At 34.2% G+C, this 24502-nt stretch overlaps 3 protein-coding genes across 7 annotated transcripts; 1 reads left to right on the forward strand and 2 right to left on the reverse strand.

Annotated features, from left to right (window-relative positions):
• Positions 1 to 2349: 2349 nt before the first annotated feature.
• LOC103491329 (uncharacterized) lies at positions 2350 to 5047 on the reverse strand. Its single transcript, XM_008451222.3, has 6 exons — positions 4805 to 5047; positions 4580 to 4714; positions 4372 to 4488; positions 3708 to 3938; positions 3434 to 3598; positions 2350 to 3009 (listed from the first exon to the last, which is right to left on the reverse strand). The coding sequence occupies exons 1-6, from the start codon at positions 4847 to 4849 to the stop codon at positions 2701 to 2703; spliced, it is 1002 nt and encodes a 333-aa protein (XP_008449444.2). The 5' UTR covers positions 4850 to 5047; the 3' UTR covers positions 2350 to 2700.
• A 4025-nt stretch (positions 5048 to 9072) lies between these two features.
• LOC103491662 (myosin-binding protein 1-like) lies at positions 9073 to 17961 on the forward strand. 5 transcript variants are annotated; one of them, XM_051085168.1, is made up of 5 exons: positions 9074 to 9361; positions 10108 to 13220; positions 13578 to 13818; positions 13958 to 16792; positions 17390 to 17961. In XM_051085168.1, exon 4 carries the CDS (start codon positions 13981 to 13983, stop codon positions 16768 to 16770), a length of 2790 nt encoding a protein of 929 aa, XP_050941125.1. In that variant the 5' UTR covers positions 9074 to 9361; positions 10108 to 13220; positions 13578 to 13818; positions 13958 to 13980; the 3' UTR covers positions 16771 to 16792; positions 17390 to 17961. The 5 variants fall into 5 exon arrangements, with proteins under 5 accessions (XP_016900701.2, XP_050941125.1, XP_050941126.1 ...); XM_051085169.1 differs by having other exon boundaries at positions 10192 to 13220; XM_051085170.1 differs by having other exon boundaries at positions 10218 to 13220.
• Positions 17962 to 19659: 1698 nt separating this feature from the next.
• On the reverse strand, positions 19660 to 20776 carry LOC103491328 (non-specific lipid transfer protein GPI-anchored 16-like). Its single transcript, XM_008451221.3, has 4 exons — positions 20440 to 20776; positions 20171 to 20197; positions 19995 to 20063; positions 19660 to 19910 (listed from the first exon to the last, which is right to left on the reverse strand). The coding sequence occupies exons 1-4, from the start codon at positions 20774 to 20776 to the stop codon at positions 19714 to 19716; spliced, it is 630 nt and encodes a 209-aa protein (XP_008449443.2). The 3' UTR covers positions 19660 to 19713.
• Positions 20777 to 24502: the final 3726 nt, after the last annotated feature.

Consider the following 24502-nt stretch of genomic DNA (forward strand, 5'->3'; position numbering starts at 1 on the left):
TACAAAGAGAGATATGAAAAGACCATACATCCTTAGGTTTATGGTCAAACCTTAAAAAAAATTTCACATATTCTACACGAAATAAATAAGTTGGAAAAGGGAGGGAAGATTTTTTATAATATATTTTCTTCTCAAAATCTTGTAATTTAGAAATGGACTAGATTTTATGTTTTTATTTTAATTTTTTATTTAATTAACAAGCAAAACAAAAATCACCTTATCAAAAATTAAAAAGGATTTATAATTTAGGAAAGAATTTACGATATAAAGTATATTTTTTATGAAAGAAAAGAGGAAATTATTTTAGGCATTGGGTGTGTTCACCAAGTCCAGACATAGACTAGGTAGAGTTGGTGTTAAACTACGTTCAGATGTAGACCGACAATAATGGATACCTATCCAGTTGGGTGCAAATCGCATACGGATGGGTGAATATTTACACAAATTGTCACACCCCTTTCCAAACCCCCTCTCTAGCCCAAGAGTGATTGCATAGCCAGCAAGCATCTCTTACTCTTACGACACTCTGTGAGGCACTTCTAGAAACACACAAACTCAAACCCTCCCTCGAACATACTTAGTATCAACAAAAAATGCATGAACCCACGATACCATGTTAGAAGAAAACCTTAGACAACAAAAATGGCAATTTGGAAGCTGTAGGTTAGGATTGAGGATCACGATTACCACTCAGAAAGTGAAAAACATTTTAAAATGTAAGTTGGAAGCCGAGTGCATAACTTAAACATATGATAAAAGCAAGCACATAAGAGTATTTTGAGCATGGAAGCCTAACATGGTAAAACATGTTTAAATAAATTCAGTAAACTTTTCTCATTTCTTTAATACCTGTATGGCTACGTTGTAGTAGGGCATGCCCAGTACTCCTAACGCCTTCACTGTTGTGGAGTAAACTCAGCACCAACAACAGCAATCTGTCTATGTGCACACAGTAACTACTCTAAAGGGCTAAGCACCCCAACTTGCGGCCCAAAGCATATTGCATTGAGCTCCCCTAAGTACCTCATCACTCGGCATCGGGTCTAAACTGGTATCTTAGGAATATAGTGATTATGTAAAATAAGTATATGTATCTCATTAAATAGAATAACTGTGCTATAAATTTAAAATATTTGAACTTGTTAGCTTGCTCAACATAAAACTCGTACTTATCTTAGTAAGTCATGCTTGTACTAAAACTCACATAAATCTCATGCTTGATAGTTAAGAAAACATATGTTCAAAGTTGACTTTAAAAATCATTTTGTCACTCACGGCTTTAAGCTATTTCCAAAGGTTAGTAAACTTATTCCATTTCTTCTTAACATGAAATAAATGAATTTGATCCTTAATTAATCCTCCGAGTCTTAGAAAATATCCAAATTTTACCTAAAAATCTAAAAAATGTTAAAAATAGCTCAAAGGCACACTAGGAATCTCAATGCATAGGGCTTGGCTGGTGGGCGTCGGTCGTGCACCTTAACCTACTCACACACCATCGTCACACAACATCATGCAATGACACTTCCCAACTTGCGTGCTGCTCCTCATCACATACGTAGTGCGTGCTAACCTCTCTATACCTAGAGCAATATTTGTACAACATTTCCTATACTATAATGTATCACATAAATTATATTAATTCTAAGTAAATTTAAACATTTAAAATTATATTATAATAACTTTAATACCCTCTACGAGTTAGAAAAGGGATTTAACCAACCATCAAATCAGAAGCTCCCATACGAGCGTATTCATATTTACTTGGTCTCTTCTCATTTCAAGTGTTGTTCCCGTTTTTTTTAAAAAAAAAAAAGAAAAAGAAAAAGCGTCTCTCCTTCCTCCTTCTCTTTGTTCCCCCTCCTTTCTTCTAGACCGGTGAAATAAGTAATTTGAAACTTGCCTTGGAATTCTGAATATGAATGTAGTTGACCAAATTTGACTTGAATCCTTAAGATGATTGATCGAGGGTTTGGTTTGATTGTGTAGTATGACAAAGGGTAGAAATTTTCCGAAGTGCGGGAGAAAATGAAGGATGCGATCTTAGTCTCCAATTTCACAAAAGTTACTGAAACGGCTGTCAATGCTTCTGCTCAAGCAATTCGTGTAATTGCTGTCTTCAGGCCCAGGTCCGTCAACCTAAGCCTTCTGCAGCTCAGAGAAAGAAACTTACTAAACAAAGTGGAAAGAGCTGAAAATATTGCATTTGTAATTTGTTTTGCCTATTATGTTTCGGAGGTTGTTAAAGCGGGGATCACCTTTGTATCGATGAATTTTCAAGAACCTTCTTGAAGTATGTTAGCAGTGAAAGTAAGATTCTTTCTTTAAGGTGTTTGTCTTATTCTTTTTGTACTATCAATAATGAAAGTTCTTTTCTTCCAAGAGTTGAAACAAAATTCTTTCTGTTCCCTCAACGTAAAACAACAAACCCGAGCTAGTTCGAAAATAAGCTCTTGAGTTCAACTCTGACTAAAGCTCAACCTGGTTTGACGTGGGAAGGGTAGAGGGATTATAGTCACGTCATACACCTTTGCAAAAGTCAAGAGCTTGAAGCTTTGGTTTGATGAAGTAAACAGATTCAATGTGCAGAAAATGCTATATTTATTTCTGAACTAAATGCAGTTGAAGATCAAGGTTACAGGAAACTAAATGAGATCACCCGAAGAGTGAAACTGCATCTTCTGGCCTAATATCACACCTCTACTTTTCTTGGTGGACCTCATCAAGAGAAGTAGAAAAGCTAAAAAGATCAGCTTTAGGTGTTTGAATGATTTCTTTGTCACTCTGTTCTTGTTCTTCTTCATCTCCTTCAGCAATGGCTGGGGGTGGTGAGGAGAAGTCCAAGCACATGCCTTGAATTACTTCCTCATATGAGAAAGAAAGATCTTGGGATGTGAGCTGATGATACTCTACAAGCTGATGAAGGCATTGATTTTCCCTTGTTAAGTTTGCATTTTCGTTTGCTAATCTGGATTTCTCAGCAAGTAGTGCTTCCATTTGAAGTCTAACCTGATTTACCAACAAACAGACTATGCATAAACATCACCTAATTTACAGAAGTGGGAACGAAGAACAACAAAAAATATTCATCATAAGATTGATATGGAGAGATTTCTATAGGGATGACTCAATTCTCAGTCTCCCAAATGATTAATGACCCGGCAAACAAATGAAATCTAACATTCTTCATAAAACGCACCACCACAATTTAGAGTATTGCACTAGGGATGATTATGTACGTAGCCATAATGCATGGCCATGTTTATTACGGTCTTCATGGCGAAGCCACGACATGAACGTCTCCAGAGAGATACTATGTAAAATGTGGTAGTGTACTTATAGGCAGAATATAAATTTCACATGCTTGTAGGGGGCGTGTCATTAATTGTTATAAGGTGCCCATGAAAAAAAAAAAGGAACTGTTGATACAAACCAGATCATCTTCTTCTGGTCTGACTCCTCTGGAGAATCCGTCTCGAAGTCTCCTATTCTCTTCCTCAAGTACGGAACATCGCTCTTGCATAAAACATAAGTTGGATTTTAATGATTTTAATTCTCTTGCTAGAAATGCTGATTTTGTTGCCATTGCAACTGCAAGCTGGAAAAAAACAGGCCAAAATGTTAATATTGCATAAGAACTTCTTGTGTTGGCTACTGATATATACATTCAAAGATAGATTGAAGGATAAGAGTAGTAGAGAACCAACATTCTTGGCCTTTTTAAGCTTGTCTTTATGGTTTTGCTGGTTTTCTTTCTCTAAATTAACATCTGATTCTTCTGAGCAATGACTGTCATCAAATTTCCTCTTTGTTGCTTGCTTGGGCTCCACCAACTCATTTTCTTTCCCTCTGGAATCATCTTCCTCAACCTCTGAGTTCTTGAGGTTGTTCTGGAAGATCTCCGTCAAAGTTGGTGCTTTGACCAAATCCCTAGCACCCTGAGTTCAGTCCTCAAAAAATCAAATCCTTGTTTGACGGTTTCATTTCAAGAGCAACATTTAATAACATTCTTGTTAATAAGAATTGACAATTAAAGATGGACAAAAAACGTAAAGTAAAAGAGAAAGGACGTGGTTCTTCATTAGCAATGTACTTATTACATCCTTGAGGAGAAGAATAATTCATGCCGTAGTGTCTATATAGCGAACTCCCGTAAACCGTGTCATCAAAATCGTAAATAACCTAATCATAACGAACACAACTTAAGTTCCAGAATGTTGCCTCCTGACCGCAATAGGGAAGTCGCCTCTAGCCCACCCATTCCAAACGTGAAATAATAGATTTAAGGCATTTTAACACTAATTTTGAATTAAAAAATGCAAGTTTTCTAGAAAGAACACAGAAAATAGAAGAAGTGTGAGTCGTAGTTACCTGCAAGGCGTTATCCAAATTGTTGGAAAGCTGAGACAGAGTATAGCCAAGAGAGTCAAAACCTCTAAGCAAAAGCAACGAATCTTGCTTCAACCTCTTCGTCCTTTCCGATTTTCCCTAAAAAATTTCAACAAACCCATGAATTTCATTTTCAATGGTAAAGGAAATGAGCTTAAAAAAAAAAAAAAGGAAGGAAGAAATCACTCACCAGGAATTGGTCAGACATGGAAGGATCCAGATTGGAAGACTTGGCAACTCGTTCCTGAAGAAGCGAGTCAACCCTACCTCGAAGAAAGCTCCAAAAACGCTCATCGGAAGCGGGACTGGACAATGAGGGCGATCCCTGAAAGAAATCAGCTGAAAATGAGTGAGACCGAAAAACAACAGAGCACAGGAGTTGAATTGGAAGTAAACAGAGAAAGAGAAGAAGGACCTGGGTGGGATTTGAAGAAGATGGAGAATCTACAGAGGCTGCCATGAGAGAGAGTGAGGTAGAGGAAGGAAGAAGAAGATGATGATGAAGAAGATTGCAACGGCTAGTCTTGGAAAAGGAGGCTTTCTAGTTTCTTTAAATAAGAGAGAGATAGAGATAGAGAGAGAGAGGGAAAAACCCAAACCCAAACCAAAACCAACGTTCTTATTTATTCTTCTATCCAAAAGAAGTTGAATTTATGAAGAGAAGTTTCGGTTTTCACTCAGCTCCTTTACCACCGCTTATTTAAAGTTTTTCTTTTTTTTTTTTTTAAAAAAAAATCCATATAATAAATCCAAAACTCAAACGGGTCGGAGCCGACAGCTCATTTGCCTAAACTAACTATTTATTTTACTACCCTTCTTAGGTCACAAAATTAGTTTAAATAATGGGAAACTTTGCTCATCTAACAAAGTCCAAACCATTTTTAAAATATTCTAGATTTGTTCTCTTATATGCGATATTTTTTATCCTTTACTCTATATTCTTCATGCGATTTCTTCCGTCTCTTTTTTTGTTTTTAGATTTGGATAAATAAATCTATTTGATGGTATACAAATAATCTTGAAAAAATTGGTTAGCCATTTAAATTACAGTAACCAAAACTAAAAGATGGTGTATAATAATATTGAAAAAAAATCGTTTATACCAAATTTTGAAAAAAAAAAAAATCATGCAAATTCTAAACCATAGTATAACCAAATTAAACGATAGAATTGAAAAAACAAATTTCAACGATATGTACCAAACAATAGTCAAATCTAAACGATCGCGTACTAAATCACGTTATCAAATATATTAGGCGCATTGTTGACGAGACACTTTTTGTGTTTTAGAGTGGACCTCTGACCTTTTTCTATTTTCGGAATTGTTCTGTATAGTGTAAATATTTTGCAGCATTTTTATATTTTTGAAAAAACCCATTAAATAATTAGATTCATCCATATTTTTAAAAAATAGAAAAAATTATCAAACTATTTAAACTTTATATAACAAGATCATTAAAAGACAAAATTTATTACACTTGATTTTTCTATAAAATGTAAATATTTTGTCAAATGTTTTATTTTTTACAATTTCCCTAGATTCATCGCACAAACTTATTTACTTTTGTAAAAAAGTAAAAAAACCTAAATCACGTGATACACTTTATATACATTTGATAAAGCACTGACACAAGCTCCATAAAACTACTAATATACATTTATGATACATTTATGATATAATGTCTTTTTAATAGGCACTTGATACATGTGATGTATACTTTATATACATTTGGTACACATTTGGTACACATTTGATACACACTTGAAATACCAAATATTTGAATTTTGTTCGAATTTATATCATAAAACTTGTAGTTTGTAGTTTAAAATCATATTCTATTCAATAAAATTGTTATTGAGAAATTATTAATGAAATTGAATACTATAATTTTGAATCAAATAAACTAAGATATCGAGACTATCTACAATAAATTTGAATTTTATGTAGAGACATAAACGTAGATTAAGTTTAAATAAATAACATAAACGATCTATAATATAAGACACTATGGATGCACTTTGTAGTTAGTACATGATGTGATCCTGAATCGAGTGAGGGCATCCTATGTAAAGCGTTTATACAAGATTAGAACTATGAAATTGTCATTTTTTTGTTATAACATCGTCGACCGTATAAAATTGACTATTTTGATTATTGACGACCTAAGTAACTTAATCTTAATCTTGAGTTAACTAAATTAACTATGAACTTCTTTTTACACGATTTTATCCTTACTATTCACACGAGATTATCCTTAGATCTGCATAAGTGAGAACATAGCTCTATAAGCCTTAACCTCCCACTTCAGGGGTAAAAACTAGGTGGATAGCTAGAGACATGAGATGCAAAACAGAATTCACCCATGTCCATCATATGGTTAGTATAGATAGGTTTTGGTCCTTTAAGGATTGAATTCACTTCTTGAACAAGGGACCCCTATCTCTCATTGGCCCAAAAGGGATTTAGTTTATAAGTTAAACCTTAAAACAATTGTTCGTGGATCAGTGAGACTTAAGAAGCAAGATGTAATATCGGGGATAAAACGAAATTTTGACCATTTTGACCTAGTCGAGGTTAGGAACAATATGTGAAGGATTAACTTACTAATTATGGTTATATCAGATGGACACAAATATAAGAGAAGTGCAACTATGAGACTTTAGTGAAATGATATGTTAGTTAACGAATGCTGATTAGCTCGATCTAAAAGGGTTTAGTCAATTAATTTCGTGTCGTTGAAACTCATGATCTATAGGTCCATTAGGTTTACTACTAGCTCATATGAAATTAACTTATAACAGTATGTTTGATTAATTCAAATAGTTCGAATTAGGCTTGAAGAGAGAAACCGACAAGTATATGTGATATAGCAATTGGTTATTAGTTTAGAGATAAAGCTTTATATTTAAATATGATTTAAATATAAAAAAATGAATGCAGATTCATTATCCTAAGCTCGGAAATGATGAAAATATTCAAAGTTGAGAAAAGTCAAATAATTGACTTTTGACTTAACAATATATTCAAATATGATTTGAATTTTGAAAAAAGAAATGTAGACTCATACTCGAGAGGTCGAAATTAGTCAATACAGACAAAGTGGTAAAAAGTCAAAATATTGACTTTTGACTTAAATGTTTAAATGACAATTTACTCTTTGACTAAAGTTGGTAGAAAAATTCAACATTTTGTTAGATAATCCCACTAACTCTAAGTAGGCATATGGAGGCTCATGGTGATGACACCAAGCCTACTAAGAAAAAATGCATAATTCCACTAACTCATTAGTGAGCTAGGTGGAAGTTCATGATGACACCAAGTCCACTAAGAGTTAATGGAATGTGTATATATATATGTGTGTGTGTGTGTGTTTTAATTAATTTTAAGACATTCATACCTGTTTTCTATAGCATTTCTGCGCAAAACCAAGAGGAGCCTAGGATATATTTTAGGGTAGAAAGATACCACAAATCTTCAAGAAGATTTGAAGGAGCAATTTGAAGAGCATGTGAAGATTGGTAGAGATAAGAAGCACATTAAATTTGATTTACATGATAAGAGATTTGAATCCATGACTTAATTTTAAAAAACTAAAAACAAATCATCAAAAAATTAATAAATGAGTTTTAATGAAAACAGAACCTCTATATATGTATATATACACATATGCAAATTTGAACACTTAACAACAAAAATGGGTAAAAAAAGAAAAAAAGAAGAAGAAGAAGAAATTGCCTCCAACAACTTTGAACTCTAGTAAAATCAAAACTCTAGTCTCTGTTATATGTGTGTGCTTTTTTTTCTTAAAATAAATAATATCTATATGTGTTTTTCTTTTAAAATATCCTACGCATTGATACAGGATTGATTCTACGATAGTATTATGTACTATCATTTATGACAAGTTTAAAAATGTGAAACTTTTTTGACATGCTAGCATAGTACGACACATAATTCAAAAATTTGATTTTAAAATCAAATGAGTTCTAAAAATATATAAGATAGGATTCAAACAGATGATCAGATTGATGGGAGTGTGCCCCCATTACCACTACATTGCCTTGAAATTTTGCTCTTAATGTTGATTTGTCTATATATTTTCTTAAATGTTACTTAACAATTATGTTTAAAATGAAAAAATAGATAAATCGAGAGGGGCACGTGCCCCACAGCAGCACCTTCGTGGATCTGCCGGTGTATATACCTATGTATAAAAGATTTGATTTTTAATAACAAAATCGTCATTAATTAAATAATGTGAACCTTAAAATGAGAGAGTAATGTTGGGAAAAAAATTCTCCCTTAAACTCCTTTTATATAGGTTATAGATTATAGATTTTATATATGTTTTAGATTATATAGATGTATAGATCGATGAATATAAATCTTAAATTTAGTCATTAAATTATTACTTTGTTTGCTACGATAACTATGGTAATAATAATTGAACGTCAAACCTCTACCGAGGAAGATGATTAACTAAGCTCATTAACGAAAATGATACTTTAGTATATGGTATTTATAAAGATGGGGTAACATTGCTGCTACCCTCACCCATATGCCTATGTATCATTATTCTCATAGTTTGTCAGACTACTACAGTGAAGTAACAATCACTTTTTGATATATGTATATATAAGTTGAGAATAAGCTCAGAAACACTTCAAATTATTGATTATTTGATCATATGTTAGTTTCCAATTTTACCTGATTTGGCAGCTCAAATACCAAGAAAAGACCGTTTGTTCTGTTCCACCTAACGGTTTTAATCCTTGTCTTTCTGAAAATGGGCGTCTTTGTAATTATATTTTCATCCCAATTTCTCTTTAATCATATTTTTTCTTACATTTATTTGGTTTCTAATTCCATTGGAATCTCTCCTCCCAAATCAAACTTTCTTTCTTCTTTTCTGTCCTTTTCGTTCTTCTCCTTTCCTTTTTTCTTGCTGATGATCATCCACCTTCAAACAAGGTAAGCATATATTCATAGCATTTGATTTCTATTTTAAAAGGTTGTTTTGTTTTTAAGGGTAATTTTTGTTTGTTGCATATAGAATTTGAGGGTTGCTTATGCAAAATTTTCTGGGTTGTATTGATTCTTCTGATTAAACTTTCCAGCTTGTTTGGTCTTTTTTTTCTCAATGTTCAAACAAATTGGGGATTTGGGTTTTTGTGGGATCAGGAAATCTTATGCATTTCGTATTCAATTTGATTTGTTCTATCTCACGTTTATGTCTCATTTGGGTGTTTCTTTTTCTGGCAATTTTCTTTTTTTTTTTTTTTCTTTCTTCTTAATTTAATCATGGGTTGATTCACGACCTAATATTGAAGATTATAAGATTGAGTTGGCTTTGTTCTTCTCATTTTGTTTTTTGATAATCTGCATTATGGAAATATTTGAATGTTTTCCAATCCACTTTTTGAGCGTCACCTTGAGAACAACAACTTTGAATCAACTTCCTCTCTCTCTCTCTCTCCCACGAACAAAACAAAATTCTCCATGAATGCTCCATCTTCTTTTTTATTTTTTGTTTTCAGAGAGTAAAGTGCAGTTTTCACGAAAATCTCTATTTTCTTAGTAGTTTTCTTTGTATCTATCCTAATTTATCCATTTATTCTTTTCCTATTCTTGCAAAGCATTCCTCAGTAGGTGGATTTGTTCCCCTTGCTAAAGATTTCATGCACCATTTTCGTTTTGAATTTTTGTTTAAATTCTAGATAATGCTGCTTTAATGGCGAACTTTGGAGGACTTTTCCGAGGTCAATTGTCTATCTTATTTTCCTTTTTATGTGGGGATTCAGTATTCACATTAGGTGATCTAATTCAGGACAAGATGCTTACAATCGAAACATGGGACGATCGATATTCATCGTCTAAAAGGTTTTCAGATTGGCAGAGAGATGGTAGCCTCGTGAAATCCTAGAACAATGGCAGCAAAAGGAAAACCATTTTGTAAAGCTCAAAGAAGTGTACTGGGGTTTTCAGCCATTCTAAAGTATGCAGCTTGCGAATGGTTTCTCATTTTTCTAATGCTTATTGATGCTTTGACTAAATTTGCACATATTTGCAACTTGCAAACGCCATGCATTTTTTGCTTCAGGCTTGATCATCTCTTGGACAAAGAAAAATCTAATAATTATAGGAATCTTCTCTGTACCAATCATAGATTGGAGATATCATCTTTAGTTTCTTGCCACAAACATAATAAAACTTGTTGATGGCAATGAGATGTGTGATCCATTTCTTTATTCATTCGAACAAACAACAAACCTAAGTCCCACTTCAAAATGCAAAGGTTGATAGTGGGAAAGTTGTCAGATACTTTTAGGAATGGAGGTCACGGAGAGTTGGTAAATAGGGATCCGATTCCTCATTGTATTAAGATAAGACCTTGTTCTTGTTGCTGCAGGCCCTTGAAGACAAGGCAATTGATCAAGGATTATTTCCACTGAAATCTTCTTTGAATGTGGCCACTAAACCAAATATTCCTTTTCACTCCGGTTAAATAGTCGAGATAGCTCGAAAAAGAGGAGAGATAAAATTTTTGGTTCAGTAACCTTACAACACGCTGGAAAAACTTGTTTTAATCTGTTGTCTCATGTAGGATCCAATGAGCTGAGGGTCACCTCTGATTCTGAGTTAGAGGTTCTGGTTTCAGAAGAAGAAGATGATAAATGTTTAATTGTGAAAAGTGCACTTAAAGAAGATTATGTTCTTCGATCTATTACACAAATTCCACTCCTCATTGCAATAATTTTGATCTGGTTAAGCCATCCATTAATTTTGTTGATCCAAGGTCTTCACCTTTAGAATCATATGTGCAGTCAAAGATTTTAGAAAAAAGAAAATGCGGTGGCAGTCAAAAATTTCAGACCAAGGAGTCTTACAACCTTAACTAACAAGGTTATCGCCAAGATGCCAGCTGAGAGGGTAATGCTATGTATTATTGCTCCATGGCAAAGTGCTTTCACAGAAGGAAGACAAATTTAGATCCGGTCCTTGTAGCTAATGAATTGGTTGAGGATTACCGGGCGAAGAAAAAGAAAGGTTCACTTCTCAAGATAGATTTGGAAAAAGCCTTCGACCAGGTTGATTGGGACTTCCTTGAAAAAACTATGAGAAGCAAGAAGTTTAATGACAAGTGGATTGAGTGGATAAAGGGCAGCGTTAAGAACCCGAGATTCAGTTTCCATTAATGGCAGATTGAGAGGGAGAATTATGGCATCAAGGGGGAGCAAGGCCAAGGTGACCCCCTAGTCCTCATTGCTCTAATGGAAAAAACCTTCATCAGAATGGCCTTTTTGAAGGTTTTGTCCTGGGAAAGGACAATATTCACGTTCCTATTCTTCAATTCGTGGATGATACTCTCTTTTTCAGATATGACAGCAGCACATTAGACAACTTGAAACAGACAATAAAGCTCTTTAAATGGTGCTCCGATTAAAAAGTGAATTGGGACAAGTCGACCTCGTGTGGGGTTAATGTGGACGAGATGGATTGCTGTCCACTTCACCTCTTTGAGTTGTAAGTCAGAACATCTACCCCAAATTACTATCTTCTTTTGGCAATCAGTGATCAATAAAATCCAAGCAAAACTAGACAAATGGAAAAGATTTAACCTCTTGAGGGGAAGAGCCACCCTTTGTAAGTCTATTCTTTCCAATCTCCCCACTTACGTGTCTACATTTTTAATGCCAGAAGCAATCATTTCAAATCTGGAGAGAGTTCTAAGGAATTTCTTTTGGGAGGGTCATAAGGGCAGCAAATTAAACCACTTTGTTAAATGGGAAGCGGTTATCAGATCTCTGGATGGCGGTCTCAGCCTTAGACTTCAAAACAAAAAATATGGAACTTCTAGCTAAATGAGGATGGAGATACATTGAAGAAGAAGACTCTTTGTGATGCAAGGTAGCCAGGAGCATTCATGGCAAGGACTCGTTTAATTGGCACACCGCTGGAAAAGATGGTAAATGTTTGAGAAGCCCCTGGGTTAGTATCTCCAGATCTTGGCTGAAAATTGAAGCTTTGGCAACCTTCAGGAGAGAGCCAACTTTCTAGCTAGACTCTTGGGTGAATAAGACTCCTTTTAAGCTTGCCTTTCCACGACTATTCAGAATAGCATTATCTCCCAATGGTTCGGTTGCTGATCATTGGGACCTTGAATTGGCCTCTTGGTCAATAATTTTCCGTCGTTTGTTAAAGGAAGAAGAGATCTTAGACTTCCAAGCTTTGCTTGGTAAAATTGCAGATAGAAGTATTCTCAAAGATCAGGATAGACGATTGTGCTCTTTAGGTGGCAGTGGAAAGTTCAGAGTAAAGTCCCTTACTATTCACTTGTCTCCATCCTCCCCAATGGATAAAATGATCAATAAGGCTCTTTGGAAGTGTAATAGTCCAAGAAGGGTGAATATCTTTGTTTGGATTATGTTGGTAGGACATTTGAACGTCTCTTCAGCTTTGCAGAAAAAATTACTGAGTAGTTCTCTCTCTCCTTCCATTTTCCCGCTGCGTTTACAACATGAAGAAGACTCCCAACACTTATTCTTTTCATGCAAGTATTCGGCCAATTGTTGGGAAATTTTGCTTTTAAAGTTTAATTTGTATTGGGTGTTCGGTGGAGTTCTCTGAGAAAACGTGATGCTTATGCTAAGAGACTTCAGAATAAACAAAGAAGCTTCTTTACTGTGGATGAATGCGGTGAAAGCTATTCTCGCAGAAATTTGATTTGAAAGGAATCAAAGAGTATTCCATGATAAATCTCTTGATTGGAAGGATCGTTTTGAAGTTGCTCATAGAAATGCTTCCTCCTGATGCTCTCTTTCTTCGGCAGGTACAACTTTCAAGAGCTCAACTTAAATTGGAGTGCCTTTTATCTTCCCAGCATGACACTCTTAGTTCGTCGCTATCTGTTTTGTTCCCCTCCTCCTCAGTATTAGTCTCATTTTAGCCTTGTCCCGTAATGTCCTTGTTTTTTGGCCCCTGTTTTGTTTTATTGTTGGTCCCTTGTTTACTCTGGTCTTGTTGTGGTCATTTCGGAGGTGTCTCCTTTGTGGAGTTGCCTGGGTGTGACTTCGGTCCCCTTGTTTTTAAAGTTCTAGTATAATCCTCTTGTATTCTGAGTTTTCTTCTCTTTGAATATTAATAAAATCGACTTTCTCTGTTTCAAAAAAAAAAAAAAAAAAAAAAGAATCATATGTCCAGGTCAATTTGGAAAAGCCAATCCGACTACCAACCCTTTCACATGGGCTAAACCTATTTCCCTGGATGATGCATATCTGTTGCATCCAATGTCTTTGGACTTTCTCGTGCAAATTCAATGGGGAAAAGTGAGCTTCCAGACTCTTTCAACCAGTAGTCCACTCTCTCCTGTTGTCCTCAGATCATCACATTGCATCACGACGCACTAGTTGCAGGAGAGTTAATAACATGTGAGTTGTATTTGTCTCTGTTCTTGTATCTCCCCATCTGATTGTTTCTATTGCCTTTGCTTTCCCATTTGTTGTATATTTTCATGCCTCTAGGATTTCTCACATTCTTGCCTAATTGTTTTACCTTGTTTTATGGCAGCTGAGGAGACAGGAACAAATAACATGGGAACTAAATCTCCCAATGAGCACGAGGATCATTCAACATCGACAAGTACAAAAGTTGAAGAGTGTCCTAATATTGATAAAGTGGTTGATGAATCTTCATCCGAAAAAACTAACGATGGAACAGATCATAGCATTGATAGTGAATCTTCTGAAAGTGATAAGGAATGCGAAGTTAATTTGGCTACACGACAATCCTTGGAATCTTCTTCTACGAGTGATTCAGATCATAATAGTGATAGTGAGTCATCTGAGAGTGATGAGAAACATAAAGTAAATTTTGCTACAAGACAACCTTTAGAGAAGGAAGCTGATATAGTTTGTAATGATATGAAGCAGCCTCCATTGACTAATACTAGTGTTAAAGAGTGTTTGAAAACTGATGAGCTTATCTGTGAATCTGCTGTTAAGAACAGTAATGATGATATGGACCATGACAGTGCTAGGGAGTCCTCCGAGAGAGATAAGGAACTGGAAGTTGCCAATTTTACTACAGAACAACCTTTGGAGAAGGATTTTGATGCAATTAGTAATGATTTGAAGCAACATCCTTTTATTAGTACAACAATTAAGATAATTGACGAGGTCGTTCATGTATCTGCTAATAGTAACAACAGTAATGATATTGATCATGTCAGCGTTAGTGAGTCCTTTGAGAGGGATAAGGAGCAAGAAGTTTCGAATTTTGGTATATCTTTAGATAAGGAAATTGATATAGTTACTGATGATTCGAACCATACTCCATTGATCAACACAGCAATTGAAGAGTGTCCTAAAACTGATGTGGTGGCCTGTGAATTTACTATTAATAAAGATAATGATGATATGGATAAGGTTAGTGAGTCCTCTGAGAGTGATAAAGAACATAAAATACTCAACTTTTCAGTATTGCAATCTTCAGAGGAGGAAGCAAATTTAGTCGCTAATGATTTGAAGCAGCCTCCATTGACTGGCACGACCATTGAAGAGTGTCCTAAAGTTAATGAAGTTGCCTATGAATCTGCTATTAAAAACATTAATGATGATACGGACAACGTTAGTGAGTCCACTATGAGTGATAAGGAGCATGAAATCTTCAATTTTTCTACAGGGCAGTCTTCAGAGAAGGAAATAGATGTAGTTGCTAATGATTTGAAGCATTCTCTATTGATCAACACAACAGTTGAAGAGTGTTCTAAAACTAATGAGGTGACCTATGAACATGCTATTAAGAACATCAATAACGATATGGACAATGCTAGTGAGTCTATCGTGAGTGATAAAGGACATGTAATCTTCAACTCTTCCGTGGGACAATCTTCAGAGAAGGAAACTGATCCAGTTACTAATGATCTAACGCAGTCTCTATTGATCAGCAGAACAATGGAAAAGTGTCCTACGACTGATGAGGTGATTTGTGAATCAGCTATTGTGAACACTAATGATGAAATGGATAATAGCAGCATTAGCGAATCTTCCGTTAGTGATAAACAACAAGAAGTCTTCAATTTTGCTACAGAAAGACCTTCGAAGATGGAACATGATATAGTAGCTATAAATGATATGGAACAATTTCCATTGCAGAAGAGTCCTGATGAACTTGTTAATCAATCAACCTCAGATGATGAAGGCCACAATTTTAGCACTTCTTATGATGATTTACAGGAAGAATTTGCCTCAGGATTCAACGTACATCGAACATTTCATCGATCAGTCTCGATGGAATCAGTTGAATCGCTAGATGGAAGCAATGTAAGTGAAATTGAAGGTGAAAGTATTGTTGATAGGTTAAAGCGACAAGTTGAATATGATAAGAAATGCATAGAGTCTTTATATAAAGAGTTGGAAGAAGAACGAAGTGCTTCTGATGTTGCTGCAAGTCAAGCCATGGCCATGATTACAAGGTTGCAAGATGAGAAGGCAGCAATGCACATGGAGGCTCTTCATTACTTGAGAATGATGGAAGAGCAAGCAGAATATGACGTTGAAGCTCTAGAGAAAGCAAACGAACTCCTCAATGAAAAGGAGAGAGACATCCAAGATTTAGAAGCAGAGCTCGAATACTACAGATCTACTTACATGGTTGACACAATAGCTGAGACTGAACATGAAAAAAGTGATGATGCAAATGAAGAAAGTATCACTACAGAGAACGCGAGTGTAAAACGCCATGAATATAATGGAAACTATTCCTTTAAATCAACAATGGCGGAGTCATCAAAAGGAAGCTACAAATCTTTCAATAATCAAAATTCATCTTTAGAATTTGAAGATGAAAAAATTTACATCCAACTATGTTTGAAGAGCTTGGAGGATAAGGTTAATAAACTATATACTAATGGACTTTCAGCCCGGGTTCCTAATATCATTGACAATGGAGAAGAGGTGAATCCTGAACAAAAAGGAGAAGATAATATTGATGTCGATAGGTCTCAACGAAATAATGAAGACAATGGTTCATACAAACACATAGACCAAAACAACTGCAATGGCAAAGCTACACCAGAAGGAGAGTTGGTCGATCTGGATAAAAATGGTCATTTTAGCAGTGGCGAAAACTTTTATGATGTGAAAGGTCAAATAAGTTATGCAAACAAAAGAGAAGAGGTTGACTACCTCGCTCTTGAACATAAAATTTCAAACCTTACTGGCAAGTTGGAAGCACTACAAGCTGGTTATGATTTTCTTGAGCACTCTCTTCATTCTCTTCGCTACGGTGAGGAAGGTTTGCAATTTGCTGAATATATCGTTCATCAGCTTCAAGAATTGTGTAAACTCGGGATTATACTAGATCGTCGATCTGGCTCCTAAGTTCTTCATGCAGCATGATATGGTGAGCATTACTAACGAAGAAGATAAAATTTATGTTCAAAATTCAGAATTTCTTGTCTATGCAAGCCTTTAAAATCCCACATTGCACTGCCCACAAGTTGTATCATAAAACTTCTCTAAATTTCATTCTCAGGTGTCATGGTTTGTTATTTGGCTTCCATCTATCACTAGAATTTCATTAATTGATAAACAAACTCTATTTCTTCTTTGCTGGACACTGCCACATCTATTTTTATTTTCCATGTGCTGGAAACTTATGTATACCATGAAGTGAGGTGTTAAATACTATACATTATTAAATTTATCCCATGTCAAGGACTTACATGTTTTGATCTAGTTGTAATTTAAGAGATATTACCAATGAGGACCATACCAATGTTGAATTAGCAGTTCGAATTGGGTTTTTCGTGTTTAGCATAGTTATGATAAACCAAGAAGTAGATCATTTTATCTTTATGAGGGAAAATTGATTTGTTGTTTTAAAGCTTTTTGAATCATTGAAACTTCAAACTCTATATTTATGATGATGTTGTCAGTATTATTGTTACCATGATCCTATGTTGTGTTCCTAACCCATTTCTCGATCTTGTTTTTGCAGATATACTTTAAAATGGGAATCAACAATCATTCTGGACCATCATCATTAAAACCTTCAAAGTGCAAAGTCATGGTTCATCTCTTTTTGTTGGGTTGCAATGCATGAACTTGAGCATTGGCCATTGTCGAGAAGGCTCAGAGTAGAGAAAAAAATGGGTATGTTTTACAAATTTGTACCATCAAATCACCATGGACGTTTAGTCTTCCATCTTTTGAGGTTTTCATTTTTGTGAGGGTTAGTTAATTTTATTTGCCAAGGAGCTCATAATTCTTGTACCTCTCTCCCCCTCTCTCTATACACACACACACACACACACACACACACACATCCATGTTCGTGCGGTTGGCCAATTTCTACAGTACCAAATAAATTATTCTTCAACATATCATTCTTTTCACTCTAGATGCTGCTCATGGATTGAAAGAAGGATCTCAACCAATCAAGATCACAATATTTGCTTGTATATAAATATATTAGATCGATAAAATAGTAATGTTGATGGCAAGGTCTTGCAATACAATAGATATTTAGTTTACAAGTGAGAATTGTAGTAAATACCTTTGTTATTATTATTATTGTTACTTTTTAAAGGTTATTCAATAGGGTTTCAGAAGTCCCTCGCCTCGCAGTCCGATCCCCTTCAGCTGCTGTAGAAGTCGCTTGGAAATAATTGTAAAAATAACCCATTTTAAAGATATAAAAGATCCAATTTTTTTAAAAAATATGTGAAATGCTCGTTTGCTCCTGTCATGACTGTCTAAAGTTGTGGTATTGTTCTTTTCTTTTTCCACTTCTTCCTTGCTTGTCTTTCTCCCTCTACATTGTTTCTTTCTCTGCTCTTCTTCTCCAACAATGATGCCAATTTGTTAGTTGAAAAATGTGAGGGCGTAGTTAAAAAGATAAGGACTACAAATGGGTTCAAAACCCTTAATTTTCAACCAACAAAAGAAATTTACAACTCAAACTTACACATGCAAAATACTAACAAAAGAAAGTAAAGTTAGTAAAGTGGAAGTTTGAGGGTAAAAATATGAAGGGGTGATAATAAAGTTGAGGGTAAAACGATAGTAAAGTTAATATTCATGGTCTTAATTTGGTATGCAGAAGGGGCGTGAGTATGAGGCTAAAAATGTCTTAGTGAAAAAGTTAGAGAGAAAGAAAGAAGTTAAAAATTCTCCCCTCTTAGCCCCTTTTAATATATCTCGAGAAAGAAGTTATGCATATGTATATCTATTTGTAGGGTGAAAGATTTAGTTTGTGTCTATTGTATCGGTAGAATGAAACATTTATTTTAAGTTACACGTTGTTTTATGAATGGTGTGTGTTTGTGTTTATTTGTAGGATGAAATATTTAGTTTAAATTGACGTCGTTTCATAATGATGTCTTAATTAAATAAAAAAATAGAAAATATATAACGAAAGGAACGTAGAAAAGTACGAAGAGGTGAATGTTTGGAAAAAAAGTATCTTTTAATAAAAAAAATTAGGGGCAAAAAGGAAAATTAAAAATTCTTCCCTTTTAGCTCCTTTCGAATAGAGTAGGGAGGAATAAAGTAAGTATGATATTTTCATAATACTAGAAATATTTTCGAAGAGGTGATAATAACATGCCCATGTAGGGTTGTTAGAGCAATTAACGAAATTATTTATTGAGAATAATGTTCATGAGAAAAAAAAAAGACTTCTGATCTGATTGACAACAATTTGAGTATCATAAACCATAATATCATTTTATACACCTAACTTTGTTACTCTTAAATTTTATTTTTTATCTAATTTTTTAGTATAACAATGGTAGGAGTCGGGAATAAGAGATCAAATCTTCGACCTTCAGGGAGTAAGATGATATCAACTACCGTTAGATAAGCGGAGCTAATCAATGTAAACCATTTATTACGATCACTAAAACATGTGTAAACGTTATCAAATGTTAAGTTTCCAAATGTATTTCCAAATGTATAGACAATTCTGGAAAGAAATTATGAATAATAGTCAAAATTGATACAATTATTGCAATAAGAGATTAATCTATTCCGTATTTTTTCATTTTCCCGGTAAGTTAGGTGACGGATCGAAACTTTAACCTCGAAAGCGCTCGTTTTTGTTATAAATTTATATTTTATATAAAAAAAAATCTATTTTGGATGTTAAATTATGAAAGTTCTTAATCCTGAGTTTAAATTTGTATGAAGAGTTCTATTGGAGAAATAGAAGAAAAATATTGATTAAGCATGTAGAAAGGGGTAAGAACAGTGGCCAAGACCAAGAGGGAAACAAAATGAGTATTAAGAACAAGCAGGGAGGGAATGAAAGCAAAAGGCTGTTCAATGGGATTTGAAAACCATGATGGCTGTGGATATCAGCAACAGCGATGGTGGGTGGAAACAAGTTGGAACAGAGGCGGATGGAGTTAAAACAGGTCGGATCCGACGATGGGTTGCTGCCGGAGCTACTGATTCCGCCGGTGTATTTGTAGTCGTCAATTGCTGTGGTGCTGGAGCTACTGCCACTGCTTTGGAAACTGCCCCAAAACCAAATTAAATACGTTTGGGTTAGTTTCAATTGTACCTTTAAACTTTTGTAGGTTGATGAACGAGAAGGTTACCTCGTGGGCTTAGTTCAGGAGAAGTAGCTGCAGTAGGAGTTGGTGCAGTTGGTCCAAGTGAGATAGGCCCTGTCAAGTACAGAAGGATCAAAATTTGAATCCTCTCTCACTCTGAATTTTCATTAATCAAGTGACGTATAAGACGTTTGGTGAGAAGTAGAGAATATTAATCATACCTGGGGATGGCAGAGGAGAACCAGACGCTGCAAAATATATCAAGATCAACATTAGAACTCCAAGAAATTCTTACATCTTCCAACTTACATTTGGAGCCTGTTTAGCTTGACTTTATATGGGCTTCAAAAACACATTTTTTATGCACTGAAGAATGTTTTTTTAAGGACTTGGAAATTCATTACAAGTCGTGCATTGTGTTGGTCTTAATTGCTAAACTGTAATATGAAAAGAGTGTGATGACTGATGATGAGTTTTTAGTTTTTACAACCTTTGCATTGAGCAGGCAGGTTGCTGATGTTGCAAGAACTTGGAAGGATGAGACCAAGGGCTGCATTGATGGGCAGAGGAACGGGCACGTTAGCAGTAAGTAAAAGGCAGGCACAGTCCATGCTTGTTCCCGAGAGCGACCGCAGTGAGGTGCAGCAACTTTCTTGTTGAGAAGAACCATTGCTGCTACTTCCAGTGATGGCATTGAAACATGGAGTGAAATTGTTCATCATTGAGGTTGTGCAAGGGTAAGGAGTCTGCCCTTCAACTAAAAAACTACCTAAAATAGTTGCTGCAACTGTGATGTATGCTAAGGCCTTCAAAATCTCCATTGTCATTCCTTTGAAGAACAGGAGAAGGTAAGGGGTGCCCAAGCCCAATGTCTTTCATTAGAAAGTTGTTGTAGTTTATATAAGTTTGAGAATTTGGAGGGAAAGTCTGGTAGATTTGAATCTTGGGATTTGGAGTTCAACCAACTTACTTAACCAAAGTTATACTTCACCATTGCCAGAAGTTTTGGTTCCATTATCTCATCTTTCCTTTTTATTGTGAATGATTTGGAGTTTCCATCGGGTGGAGTTTGGCATGTTGGTTATACCAATCAGTAAGCCTTTGTCTCTGATAGGGAGTAATAAAGTTTTCCACCTAAGGATAAGAAATATAGGACTAAAACAAGACTCAAAAGAGGATCTTCGTGTTTATGTTATTGTATAATCTCGAACCGTCACTAATTCCAATACGTAGACAGAAAAATATTTCTAGAGATTCATGGTGATACATCGTACAAGTTATTGTACTGTATGTTGTATATCATTAATAAATCGATTCTTTCTTCCAAAACAAGAAACCGAACTAACATTTTCTTATTCACACAAGAGGGTCTATGCATATTAATTTCAAGTTAATTACATGGAATCGATGCTCATAATTTATTGTCTTTCTTTTCTTCATACTTATGGTTTTGATTCATTTCGGTTTTTATACTTTTAAAATGTTTTTTTTGATTCTCATGCTTTCAACTTTGGTTGATTTTGTTTTCTATATTCTAAAATAACTTTTAATCTTGGTTCGTTAGGTCTTATACTTTATAAAAATTACTATTTGGGTCCTGCTGTACTTGTCCTTGATACTGTTTCTTTTTTCTTTTTTAGCTTAAACCCATAATCAAACTCAAACCCCAAGTGCAGTTTTGAATTAGTCAATTGAGTCGCACCTGTTGAAGAAAGTTGGTCACCTACTTCTTTTTCATTTGGGTTTGACCTCTAAAAAGAATATGATAGAAACTGATCCAACTGTTTAATTCAACAGTACTACTGCAACCAATGACCCCAGAAGGGATTCTAAGAGATAATAGAATATGGCTTCTACTTATATATACTTAACAAATGGCTTAATTTTGGGTTTTAGTTTTCCAAAATAATTTATTGTTTTGTTATATAAAATTAAAATCTTTTCAAAACTAAAATAACCACTTTTATGGCAAAAAAAAAAAAAAAAAAAAAAGGAATGAAATAAACTTAATTTTAAAAAACTAAATGGTTTCTAACGGAGCCTAAATAAATTTCTTTTTCTTTAATTCACTTGTTGAAAAGTTGAGACGAATCTCACGGAAAGCAATATAATGCACTATCGAGATCCTTCTTAAAATTTGAAAATAATGATGTATTATAATTTGCCTGTCACTCCTTAATGCTTCGCCTCCTTCTTTATGTTTGTGCTCACATCCGACTAATCCGATACAATAATTCTTTTACACTTTCTCACTCTCTTGCTTCCATTCTCACTCATGCTCACCACTCTAAGAAAAGAGAATGTTGGTAAGGGGTGTGTGTGACGCTAAACAAAAGTTTTTTTTTTCAAATTATATTTGAATCAAACGATAATTTCAACGTGAAATTAAAAAGTCACTCGTATAAAATAGAAAAACTTTTCTCTTGTGAGTTTTTTATTTCTCGATTAAATTTATATCAACTCACAAATAATGTGACGTGTATAGCCAATTTTATAAAAAAATTTAGAACATATAATATAAGAGGATAATTTAAAAATTTTAATTAACAGTAATTAGATTAAAAATGATTTTTAGAGTGGAAGATATATATTATATTTAGTCAAATTTTATTTGTATGGAACAATTTTTAAAATAACAAAATTTTAAAATTATTTACAATTTTATTAATAAAAATGCAAGTCGTATAAATATTTTTTCTTAAAATATATATATATAGATGCATGCATGCAATAAATAATTTTAATCTTTAACAAATTAGATTTAAACTAATTTTTTAAAATTTTATTTTATTTTAAAATTATTGAATATTTCATCTCATTATTTCTATATATTTGAAACGTTTTATAATTTTGTAATTAATATTATTAATTTATATAAATGTTAAATTACAAGTTTAATCTAAAAAGATTTAAAGCTGTGTCTAACAAATTAGGTCCAATGTTAATCTTGTGTTTAATAAATCACAAATGTTTAACTTATTTATGAATTCTTTTGTTGAATTAAAAAAAAAACGCACAATAAGTCTTTTTAAATATAAATATATGATATAAATAAATATATTTAGGGTAGTTTTAAAAATAGTAGAATAAATTAAAATATTTACAAATTATAACAAAATTTTTAGATTTTATCGGAGATAAAAATTTATTGTGTATCAATGACACTAATAGAAGGATACCAGTGTCTATCAAATGTTTATTATCGATAGAATTTAAAAATTCGTTAAATATTTTGTCAAATTTGCTATTTTTGACAATTCTCCCATCTTTTAACACTTTCAAATATATTGTATTTGGGTGCATGTGATGAAAGAATTTATAAGATCTATTGCTTTTAAAATTAGGAACTATATAGAGACAAATCCAAAAGTACGTGGGCTAAATACCCCCGAGGGGACAAAGACAAGAAACTCCCTTCCTCGACCCTATAGCCAGTCCTAGTGCACGTATAGTGTCTCTATACCAAATTTCTAGCTCAACCACTATTTTTTAATTATAGTGTACTTTTTCTCTTCCCGGTTTAAAAGATTATAAACAAATAACCAAGCGTTAATAAACTTCTTTTTTTAAACTTTTGCATCAAAACATTGCTTGACACTTAAATTTTGAAAGCACTCAACGTGATTTGTAACGTTTACAACAATGATCTTAAAGAGAATCTTAACGATGTTCTATCGAGATACAATTTACTCATAACTCCATATTTTGAATGTATTTGTTTCAAAGTAAATTATTCTTAATCCAACAATTATACATATGTGTGTAATTTGTATCCAGAATTTACATTCAAGAAGACAAGAAAACGCTATATTAATTAATTACTCCTTATCTAAACTTAGAATAATATTTCTTTAGATGTATACACACGTACGTGTCAGTGACTCCCATATTATATTGTAGCCTAGCTAGCTTTAGATTATATTCTTTTGAAGTGTTGAGGAAATTTAATTAGTTTGGCCACCCACTTCAAGCTACATGCATGAACATTTTGTCAATTTGTTCCATTGGATATAAATAGCTGAAGATTGATAGCTTATAGGTTATGAGTAATCAGAAGAAGATCAGTGGTTAATTATATATATATAGAGATCAGAAATGGGATTAATTAGAGAGTCAATTATTTTGGTAAGTGTTGTTGTGGGTTTGAGCATGAGCCACAGCAGCTTGGGTCAGTCAGGTGGATGCACCACGGCCTTGATAACCTTATCTCCATGCTTGACTTACATCAACGCCGCTGCTGGAACCGCCTCTAATACTCCCTCTTCCTCTTGCTGCTCTCGCCTTGCCACCATCGTTCAATCGCAGCCTCGATGCCTTTGCTCCGCTCTCAGTGGTGGTGGCGCCGCCGCTTCCCTTGGTGTCACCATTAACCAGACTCGAGCCCTTCAGCTTCCTGCTGCCTGTCGTCTTCAAACGCCCCCGCCCAGCCGATGTAATGGTAATTATTGCCTATATGCTTTCCTCTTTAACTTAATATCAAATGAAAACTTTAACACATGCATTTTCCTCATATCAGATAGCACTATACTTTATGGCAGTACTCATGTGACTTT

Source organism: Cucumis melo, chromosome 5, assembly GCF_025177605.1.
Source record: "Cucumis melo cultivar AY chromosome 5, USDA_Cmelo_AY_1.0, whole genome shotgun sequence".
NCBI lineage: Eukaryota > Viridiplantae > Streptophyta > Magnoliopsida > Cucurbitales > Cucurbitaceae > Cucumis > Cucumis melo.